Genomic DNA, 11,625 nt, shown 5'->3' on the forward strand with positions numbered 1-11,625 from the left:
AAACAGGGCTGTTACATTAGCTACTATCTGATCCTCTGGGACCCTCCCTGACTCCAGTGATTCCTGAAAGATCACTACCAATGCCTCCTCAGCTATCTCCTTCAGAACTCTGGATGTAGTCTATTGGTCCAATTGGCTTAGTTGCCTTCAGACTTTTCAGCTTCCCAGCGCCACCACCTTAGCGATGGCCACTGCATCCTTCTCTACTCCCTGATGCTCTTGGTGTTCCGGGATGTTACTGGTATTTTTCCACTGTGAAAATTGATGCAAAGTACCTATTCAGTTTTTCTGCTAGTTCTTCATTTCTCCACCATTACAATTTCTCCAGCCTCACTTTGCAGCATTCTGATGTCCAGTCTTGTCTGTCTCTCTTACCTTTTAATAAAGCTCTGCAATCATCTTTTATATTGGTACCTAGCTGTCCCTGACTTGTCTTGTCAGCCATGGTTGCCTCATCCTCCCCTTCGTATGTTTGTTTGTCCTTGATGAACTTTTGCTGTTCCTGCTGAATTATCCCCAAAACCCCTGCCATTACTGCCCCACCGTCTTCCCTGCTAGGCTTCCTATCCAATCAGTTCTAGCCAGCTCCTCCCTCATGTTTTTGTGGTTATCTCTACTCCATTGTAATACTGCTACATCTGATTCAGTCGTCTCCCTCTCCAACTGTAGGGTGAACTCTACCATATTATGGTCACTGCCCCCATTAGGCATTCCTTCATCTTCAGCTCTCTAATCAAGTCTGCCTTATTACACATCAGATCCAGAACTGTCTGTTTCGTAGTGCACTTTACCATAAACTGCAAACATTTCATGAATTCCTTTTCTTGATTTGGAGATGCTGGTGTTGGACTAGGATGTACAAAGTTAAAAATCACACAACACCAGGTTATAGTCCAACAGGTTTAATTGGAAGCACACTAGCTTTCAGAGTGACGCTTCTTCTTCAGGTGGTTGTGATCATCACCTGATGAAGGAGCAGCGCTCCGAAAGCTAGTGTGCTTCCTTTTCTTGAGATCTATTACCAACCTGATTTTTCCAGTCCTCCATGATTATAGTAATAGTGCCTTTATTACATGCCTTTTCTATCTCCTGATTTTTTTTTTTCCCTTTCCCCATATCCTGACTAGGAGGCCTGTACATAAATCCTATTGTGGTCTTTTTTCCTTTATGGCTCTTTAACTCTACCCACACAGATTCTACACCTTCCAAAACTCTATAGTTTCTTGCTATCAATTTCATTCCTTATCAACAAGGCAATCCCGCTTCCTTTACCCAGCTACCTGTCCTTTCAGTAGGATGCATCTCCTTGGATTTTAGGCATTTCCCTTGAAACTTGGATTGTTGCAAACACACAAGTGTTCAAATTACATTGACATCCATCTCATATACAGTAAATATTTATTTTCCTATTGAATGTAGGAATTGCACCACACCTGAGTAATTTGCCACTGCAAATACCGTGAAGAAAACATTGCTCAAAAGTGACATTTTGGTTACTTGGGCAATGTTTTGGAAAATTAGAGGTTAGTATTAAGGTTTCTAATGTAAATATTCATTGGTTTTGGTCCATTGTCAATCCATTCCAATAAACATTGTAGCTGATTTAGAAGGAATGCATTATTTAAAATTGCTAGCTCTTTTCTCTTTGATTAATTGATGTACTTACTGAGATAATTTGAAATTTGTTTGAAAAAAAACACTTTTATATTTTTAGACCATGCAAACTGTGAACAAGAAAATGGATCCACAGAAAACCCTACAAACTATGAAGGATTTCCAGAAAGAAAACATGAAAATGGAAATGACAGAGGAAATGAGTAAGTATCCATTGGTGTAAATCTGCTGAGAATTGCCTTTTCTGGTGCTTTGCTGAAGCATTTATTCAAAAGATATTCAGACATAAATGCTTCTAGCAGTTCAAGATTTCTATACCATTAAAAGTTATGTTAAAGAATTTTAAACCGAAGGGAAACATTATACATTTGGGACAAATAGAATAGAATCCCTATCATGTAGAAGTAAACCATTTGGCCTAACAAGTCCACACTGACCCTCCGGAGAGTAATACGCCCAGACCCATTCCCCAATTACTGTACATTTACCCCTGACTAATGCACCTAACCACACATCCCTGAACACTAAGGGCAATTTAGCATGGCCAATTCACCTGACCTGCACATGTTTGGACTGTGGGAGGAAACCGGAACACCCGGAGGAAATCCACGCTGACATGGGGAAATAGCAAACTCTACACAGACAGTCGCCTGAGGCTGGAATCAAACCTGAGTCCCTGGCTCTGTGCAGCAGCAGTGCTAACCACTGAGCCACCATTCTGCCCTAGATCTGAGGATATCTTGCTCCATCTTTTCCCTTTCTGTTTCCACCCAAACACCAAAAATATATGCTACTAAATGGAGGAGTTACTAGAAAATGTTTGGTGGTACTAGTGTTCTTAGAACCAGAGGAAGAACTATGTAAGTGCTGAATTTCCAAGTTAGAAACTTATTTAAACCTAGTCAATGGATTTCCTATTGCTTTCCTGCTCCATTATGGTTTTGTGCTAACTTTTAATTAAATAATAAAAATAAATGATACATTTATATATTTAGTCTGATTTTTAAACCTGATGATCCCTTTTTCAACAAATAGGTAAAATTGAGTCTTTGCTGAAACTGCATTTTTAAATTGGGAAAGGATTCAGCTTTCAACATATTTTGTGACGACAAATTTTCATGTTTATTAGGGTTTAATTATATGCTGTATCCAAAAGAAATCTCTTTTGAATAACACCCTCTTTATTTGTCCATATGTGTTGCCTATTTGTGAGGCAGAGTTTAAGATCAAAATCTCCAATATTTGGAGAAGTAGTCAGGTCAGTTTTTGGGAATGGGATGTTATGGTGTACAACACCATTTTGCTGTCAAATAGGGAGGTAGATTGGGATAAAGTGGTTGATGGGAATCTGAAAATTGGGCAGTTTGGGGATTGGAAGCATTAGAGGTGGTTCCTAAAGAATTGGATGGTCAGCCCATGAGGTTCCAGCTTGTTTGAACCAGTTTTAGGCAGGCATAGTGCCGCAGAATGTTAGTTGAGCTGGGAACTGAATTAATGCCATGAATTATGATGCATCAGTACTTGCTATTGATGAAGCAGACCTGAGAATAATTAGGAATAATAATTGATTGTACATATACTGGCATTAATTGATGTTTACACAGTTTAAATGCATGAATAGATCATTAAATGTATTATGGCAAAATGTTATCTCAAATGTACTAAATAAACTCAGATTTTGTAAGTTTATAAAACAATTAAAAATGTTAATGGCATTTAGATACTTAACTAATGCTTGTCTTAATCTCAGGCCTTGAGAGTTGAATGCAATCGATGAAGCATATTGAGTTTTAAACAGAGTTTGAAGCCGACTATGACATTTAGTTTTGGGAAGAGAGCTGGATGATTCATGATTGTTTGGTTCAGATTGTCTGGAATGTTGCCAGCAGCACTTAGTGTCCAGCTGGCCAGGGAATTAGTTGCAACATTCAGCTGGGCTAGATAAAGAACTGGTTGCTGTATTCTAGTGTTGAAAAGTCAAACCTGGAATAGTCAATGTGGCCCTCATTGTGCAAGCGGACTTGAAGTTAGTGTTCTGACATGCCTGAGGCTAGGAAGAAATTAGTGTGGAGTGCTTGGCCGAGCCTGGGAGGTAGGAAATAGAAAGGAGATGCTGCAATAAAACAGAAAATTCTGCAAAGACACAGCAGGTAGGTCTGTATATGTAGACCAAAGGAGTTAATGTTCCAGGTAAGTGATTTTAATCAGAACTGCATGGATATAGTCTGATCTGCCAGGTGTTTTCAGCATTCAAAATATCTTTGACTGTCTTGTTTAAATGAACACGTGGTGACATGTCAGTAAGCAACATGAAAGGCTTAGCTGCTGTCCAGAATTGGAGTTCAAGACTACTTTTAGTATGTGTGCATTTCTACTCTCTCTTTATTTCTTGAATGCTTGACATTACTTATACTCAATTAACAATTTCACAATTTGAGTAAGAACATAGAAAATAAGAGCAGGAATAGACCATTCAGCCCTTTAGGCCTGCTGCACCATTCAGTATAATCAAGGCTGATCATCCAACTCAGTGCCATGTTCTATTTTCTCCCAAAACCCTTTGAACTAAGAACTGTACCTAACTTCTTGAAAACGTTCAGTGTTTTGGCTTCAACTGCATTCTATGACATTTACGATTTGATTTATTCCATAAACTTTCTTCTCTTAACGTTGTTTATATAAATTCAGAAAAGTGTCTAACTCCAGAAGATAGCAAATCAAGGAATAAATATGAAATACCAAATATCCACGTTAAATTTGGTCTTGATGAAATGGGCAGCTCAGCATTGCTGTATTAATAGTAGTTAGCTTATAAAGCGCAACATTGGTACTTTTGTATATGAAGTCTTCACCCAGTGAATTTTTTATGCCAGAATAATGTACTAAACGTTTGTTTCCTTATTGCCTTTGGCATAAGAAGTAGTTGTATCTGAAAGAATCTACAGAAAAGTATCTGTAGAGGATAGGTTAGTGGTGTAGAGTTAAAATAGGAAATCAACATAATTTTACTGAATGACTTCAAGTTCCATTAGATTACTATTACTTTTCTTGTGTTCTTGCAGTTTGCAATTAGAATTGTGATTTTCTTGTTTCATTTGATAGCACATGTGAAATAATTAAACCTATGGTTTCTTCCAGTGAATGATACATTAGACGACATTTTTGATGAGTCTGGAGATGAAGAAGAAAGCCAAGATATTGTGAACCAGGTGTTGGATGAAATCGGAATTGAGATTTCTGGAAAGGTATTTACCTATTTCCTTTTTAGAGATATTTTATCTATTTGAAGATTGCGTATGTTGTCATTGAATCAAAAAAACTAGAAAATTTTACTTGTTTAAGCTGCATCCAAATGGAAAATGATCCCTATTTTTCATTTATAATTGTACTTTTTTCACTGCATGAGGAGCACTCTGGTACTGCAAGGCAGGTTGATTTTCAACAATTATTTGGTTCTCATCACTGGTTCTAACTGAAAATCCACCTAAGATAGCATCAGACTGGAAATTTAAAATTCCAGTACAATAGGGAGGCAGCAGACTAGTGGTATTACCGTTGGACTATTTTCCAGAGGTCAAGGTAACGTTCTGGAGACCCAGGTTCAAATCCTGCCATTGCAGATGGTGCAATTGGAATTCAATAAAAGTCTAAGAGTTTAATGATGATTGTGAATCCATTATCCTTTAGAGTCATCCTTACCTGGTCTGGCTTGCATGTGACTAGACCCACAGAAATGACTCTTAACTGTGAGATCCAGCGACGTCCTCGATCCATGGCTGAATACCAAATAGCCGCATAGTTTTTTTTTAAAAAAAACACATTTCTTGTCTTTTTACTAAAATTTCTGTAATGTTAACCACATTCTGCTGTCAACGTTATCTGATTCTTAGTTTTTTTTGCCTGTGAAGTGCTCTAATAAACCCATGGACAGGAGGTTTAAAGTCTTTCAAATTTCTTTGATTAAAAACATCTGAAAGTTTACAATATAAAGATTTAAATTATACCTCTTGCATTGTGCTAAAAAATGTTTGAAAATAAGTAAACTCAAATGTTCTTCTTTGATGTGGAATTAATCAAAAAAGGGAAGTAATCTTTTTTTCTCCACCTAAGATTTGTCATTTGGAGCACCAGAACTAGTTCTCAGAAGAGTTGGTACTAATTGCTTTTTTTTCCCCAGTTGAAGCCCAAATATGGTTGGAAAATTGTTGCACCTATGTAATCTATAGAAAAACTAGAATTTGCATTATTGAAATTGGGTTCAGGAATAAGGTTTTGAAACTTGGGCATGGATGTAAGATAGAAGGATTAAGATATTCAGAATATCATTCACCCAGAGAAGCTGGTGGGTTAAAATTTTAAAATCCTGCACAAAGCTTTCTTCCTTCAAACTTTAGAATTTATCTAGTCAAAAATATTCCTGCTATTCTTTTTATAGCTAATGCAGCAGTGTATTCCTTACATTTATGAAAAGTAATTAAGGGAATACCCAAGTCCAGTACTTATAGTGACCTTTACCCTGAATAAATTCCAGCTTCTGTTATACAAATAGTAAATTGTTATAATATTACTGCATCACTTTTTAAAATGTAAATTTTAAGAACAAGTTTGTCTTTAAAGCATCAATTCTAAGAGCATAGGTTGAAAGAAAAGGGAGCACAGCTAGACAACTGAAATGTTTACCATAATAATTTGATGTCCATAGCAATCATTTGGGATATTCCCTGAACAGTTACTAAAGCTAGACTTCATTTGTAAACTAATGCAGCAGAGCAAAAAAGAAGAAACATAGAACAGAACATAAAATTTCTAGTTTGATCCTATTTGCTGTAATCTTCATATACTATTTGTGGATTTTAGTATCCCACTCAATTCTGAAAGCAGTTCACAAATTGAGGTAATGACGGTAAGAGCTTTCTGCCTCCCTCTAATTTAGTTCGTGCTGGAAGCTTGAGGACAATTTTCAGACTTGGAGATCATTTGACAACATTCATGCTCACTTATGCATGTCATCTTGCCTCTACTGGGATTGAACCAGTGGTGGGTAGGCGTGGACTCTCAGGGGGGGTCCCTCCTTGCTGGGTATTGTGCCTGATTAAGATTGTTGTCAGAGGCATGATATTGGGGCTATATCAGGATTTCTGGGAACAAATTCTTGTCATACAATCAAGCAGTCCTACAAAAACAAGGCAAGAACCTAATTGCGAGTCTAATTGGACTTTTCTAGCTGCTGAGTCAAGATTAGAGTGGCGCTGGAAAAGCACAGTAGGTCAGGCAGCACCTGGGGAGAAGGAAAATTGACGTTTCAGGCAAAAGCCCTTCAGGGATGAGGCTGGGAGCCTCGGGGGGTAGAGAGATAAATGGGACTGGGGTGGGGCTGGGTGGGAAGGTAGCTGAGAGTGCACTAGATGGATGGAGGGGGGGCACAGGTGATGGGTCAGAGACGGGAGTGGAGCGGATAGGTGGGAAGGAAGATTGACAGGTCATGAGGACGGTGCTGAGCTGGAAGGTTGGAACTTGGGTAAGGTGAGGGGAAGTCGAGATGAGGAAACTGGTGAAGTCCATATTGACACCATGGGTTTGAAGGGTTCCGAGGCGGAAGATGAGGTGTTCTTCCTCCAGGTATCGGGTGATAAGGGAGTGGCAATGGAGGAGGCTGAGGACCTGCATGTCCTCGGCAGAGTGGGAGAGGGAGTTGAAATGTTCGGTCACGGGGCTGTGGGGTTCGTTAGTGCGGGTATCCCTGAGATGTTCTCTGAAGCGCTCTGTGAGTAGACGTCCAGTCTCCCCACTGTAGTGGAGACTGCATCGGGAGCAACAGATGCAGTAAATGACGTGTGGAAGTGCAGCTGAAGCTTTGATGGATGTGGAAGATTCCTTTGGGGGCCTTGGATGGAGGTGAGGGGGGAGGTGGGGGTTTGCAATTCCTGCGGTGGCAGGGGAAGATGCTAGGAAGAGAGGATGGGCTTTTAGGGGGTGTGGATCTGACCAGGTAGTTGCGGAGGGGACTGCTGGTTAGCTCTCTCGCTGCACCATTAAACTATGGCTTGTGGATTGAAAATGAGCCAATATAATTTTTACAGCTCATGATCCAAGCACTTTAACCATGCTGGTGAAGGACACTGGGTCAGTTAGCTCAGTTGATCGGATGGCCTGGTTTGCGATGCAGAGTGGTGCCAACAGCATGGGTTCAGTTTCCACATTGGCTGAGGTTACAATGAAAGAATTTCATTTTCAACCTGTCCCTTCTTCTGAGGTGTGCTGACACTCCGGTTTACCCACCACAAGTCTCTCTTTTTAATAACCCCACCCCGTATGCAGGAAGTTTGAAATATAATGAAATTTTGGAGAAATTGAGGAGTTTCAGTGAAGGCTCACTACCCAAATGTTTCCTGTTGTTCTGTTTTAGATGATACATTTCTGTCACTGTATGAAAGTAAAACTTGTTTTCTCCACAGATGGCTAATGCTCCATCAGCAGCCAAAGGTCTACCCACAGCATCCACATCTAAATCTCACATCTCAGATGAAGATATTGAACGGCAGCTGAAAGCTTTGGGAGTGGACTAGTTGACTTGCTGTTATTGGGGGAGGAGGAAATATTTGATCATATGTGAATAATGCCTTTTACCTTGACTACCTTAAAGGCACCATTAGATAAATAATGGAAGCATCGTGGATATTCTTCTGTAACTTTAACAAAAATGCTTCTTTACAAGACTTGAATTTAAAGCCACACTCTGCCAAACACTCTAATCTGTTGCTGCTTTAAAACTGATTTTTTGATTTTTGAAGTGGAAATAAAAAATGTATGGTTAGTAATGTCTTTTGATGACTTGACAGGCCTATCGAGCATGGTACGTGTATTTGGATTGTTTGGTTTTACTTGTACAACAAACCATTTATTACTACAAGCTACATTAAGATCTAATTTATGAAAGTTACATGCTATTTTTGGGTTGATGTGCTCTAGTAGCATATGAACAATGCAATTGTTACTAAAGTTGGATTCTAGTGTGGATTGAAACTTAGTGGTAAAAATACTCTTTTGTGGGTAGTCTCTAATTCTGATTTTTAATGCTGCATATAGAATAATAATAATAATAAATCCATATTACAAAAATATAATGGACCACAGAACATGTCCTTGTCACTTTATAATTTACTTTAATCAGGAAAGACAAACCATTGTCTGCTTTTTCTAGCATTAAAAAATATCTAAACATATATTCAAATATGTAGATGCACATAGCCCACAGCAAAATACAGCTGGCAGAGTAATTTAGCTTTACTGATTGAATCTTACATTCTACAGTCTGGTATCTACGGTGTAACAGCAACCTATGTAATGACCTGGAGCTCATTGCAAGACATTCAAATTAACACTTCACAACATCCTTGCCGTCAATAGACATGACTTCGCTGTAGTATAATGACAGTAAAGAAAAACCAATTAACTTTGTTTAAACCATTCCTTGGCAATAATTAAACTACTGTGGAAGTGGGAAGTCTGAATAAGTACAGAGTCTTGCAAATATTCAGCAGGTCTGGCAGATCATGAGGAGGTAGTGGTGTCATGGTAATTTCACTGAGCTAGCAATCCAAAACCCCAGGTTAATGTTCTGGAGTCAAAATTTCAAATCCCACCATGGCAAATGGTGAAATTTGATTTTTTAAAATAAAAGCTAAACTAATGACAACCACATCACCACTGCAATTTTTTTAAACTAACTGGTTCATTGATGAGCTTTAGGGAAGGAAATCTGTCCGCCTCCCTTGGTTTGGCCTACGTATGACTTCTAGACCCACAGCAATGTGGTTGAAACTTAACTGTCTCTGATCAATAAATGCAACACCCACATCTCTTTAATGACTTTTAAAAATCTTTGACTCTCTAGGCTTGAATTTTCACTGAATTCAAAACTTGTCTATTGTATAGATCTGTAAATATGTCAATACTGTATTCACTATTAATTGTGCTTTTTTTTTGCCTGCTGCAAAAGAATTTCTAGCAAATTCTTGCCTCAAAGGTTTTAGTTGTCATTTGAAAAAAAACCTAACTTAGTTGAAGTCATTGGAATAATGAAATATTTGTGAACACAAATTTTTATTCCCAGGTTTATAGGTTATTTTCACTTTTGGATTTGATCTTGGAAGTCATTTGAAACTTGATTAATTTTAAGTTATTTCAATATAAGTAATTGAACTAGCATTAACTTTCACTTCACTAAAATCCTTTAGTTTTTCCTTTTGCCATTATGATGAATTGTAGAGTATCCTTTTAAGGACGATAACAATTGTGCTTTATTAAGTTATGCAGATATCTTTACTTGTATAGAAGATAACTGGTGCCCTAATTCTATAACCTATTATACTGATCAGATGAATATAATTCAGAGCAATATGATTACTCAAGTGCCTACTAATACATGTATAGGTAGTTGTTTTATGACATTATAGCAACAATACCAACTTTTTCTTTCAGAGGTATAGTCGAATTTATAGTTTTCTCCGTGGCTTATTTCAGTTACCAACTAACTTAATACAAGAACAATATTTTGTAATATTTAAGGGAGCATGGAGATAAGGTCTGTGCTGATGCATTTTTCAAGTTCATTCAAATTAAAAGTTGAACATAGTGAAGACTACTGCAAATTATATGTCACAACTATTGGGAAGTGGAGAAAGCAAATACTCTCAGTTATAGCCTTAGACATTTTGTTTTAAGATTGTGCAGGTGGTGTTTGGTGTATTCTTATTAATTGTGCATTTTTCTCAAGTGATTCAAAAAGTTTTTTTGTGATAATGGTAGCTAATAGTTTAGTTAAACCTATTTTTTAGATATATGAAATTGGGTATTTGAAAAGTAATTTAAAATTCTGATTCTGTTGCTTTTATGCAAAGGTTAACATTTATTACCATACATTTGTATGATTTCCAGCTTAACTTTAAATAATGGAGTTTTTAAATATATACTGCACTGTTCTCTAGTACTGACAAATGCATTGTCAGTAATAAAATAATCGGAGCATTCAAAGCAGTATTTAAGGATTATGATACATTTGTACTGTTTGGAATGTTTTCCTTTCTTTTGGCTCTTGATTTACTGATTGTTTAAAACTGTTTTCAAAGATCAAGAGAAGGAACAGAAGTTTTGTATTTAGACAAAAGGTACATAACTTAAAAATTAGTGCACTGTTTTGCGAAAATAAAGTCTGAGAGATCTTGAAACCTGCACAATCGTGTTGTACTTACAATTTGCATTGTACCTTTCACTCCTTCGTTTCTCTTCCTCATTTGTTTTATTTTAAACTTATTAGCAGTGGCTCGGTTTATAGCAGTCTCTTGCCTGAGCTATGATTCCAGGTTCACACCCTAACGTCAGTACTTGAATGCAGATACCAACGCTGACACTCCAGTTCGATACTGAGAAGGTTCTGCCTTTTTGAAGATTTGGCCTTCCAGATAAAACATTAATCTCAGGACATTATTTTGAGGAAGACTATGGGAGTTATCCCTGGAGTCTTAGTCAATTTTCTTTTTTCCCCTTCTTCAGCATCTCAAAAAAACCTCATTATTGCTTTGTCTTGAGTGCAACTTGGCTATCACACTTGGTGATTGCACTTTGGAAGGATGTTAGCTGTAAAATATTTTGATGTCCAGTGGTCATGTAAACTGCTGTTATAATTGCAACTTTTTCTTCCCTTTCACACATTCTCATTCACCATTTACTTGGCTGTTATGCCTTGTCTCCTTGCCATCTTTCCATATCCTGTCTCTAACTGAGCTTTTGATCACCTGCCTGATGCTCTGAGTAGCTTGACAATTTCTAGTTAAAAATGCTTCTGTGAAGTACCTGGGGATGTTTAATTGTTAAAGGTGTTATATTAGTATAATTAAAACTGGAATATAGGTACATCAGGTAAGATGTAAGACAAATGGAATTTTGGCATTAATTGCTAAGCAAATAGAGTGTAAACATAGGACCTTGTTGCTGCAGCTGTGCAGTACCGAA

At 37.6% G+C, this 11,625-nt stretch overlaps 1 protein-coding gene across 1 annotated transcript in view; it reads left to right on the top strand.

Annotated features, from left to right (window-relative positions):
- LOC132820833 (charged multivesicular body protein 2b-like) overlaps nt 1–10,850 on the top strand; it is a 31,630-nt gene extending 20,780 nt beyond the window's left edge. The window contains exons 4-6 of the mRNA XM_060833176.1: nt 1,715–1,817; nt 4,753–4,859; nt 8,070–10,850. Of these exons, the coding sequence (XP_060689159.1) occupies nt 1,715–1,817; nt 4,753–4,859; nt 8,070–8,180 (321 nt within the window). The 3' untranslated portion in view covers nt 8,181–10,850. The remainder of the gene's footprint in view (nt 1–1,714; nt 1,818–4,752; nt 4,860–8,069) is intronic.
- Nucleotides 10,851–11,625: the final 775 nt, after the last annotated feature.

This window comes from Hemiscyllium ocellatum, chromosome 12, assembly GCF_020745735.1.
Source record: "Hemiscyllium ocellatum isolate sHemOce1 chromosome 12, sHemOce1.pat.X.cur, whole genome shotgun sequence".
In the NCBI taxonomy this organism is placed as follows: domain Eukaryota; kingdom Metazoa; phylum Chordata; class Chondrichthyes; order Orectolobiformes; family Hemiscylliidae; genus Hemiscyllium; species Hemiscyllium ocellatum.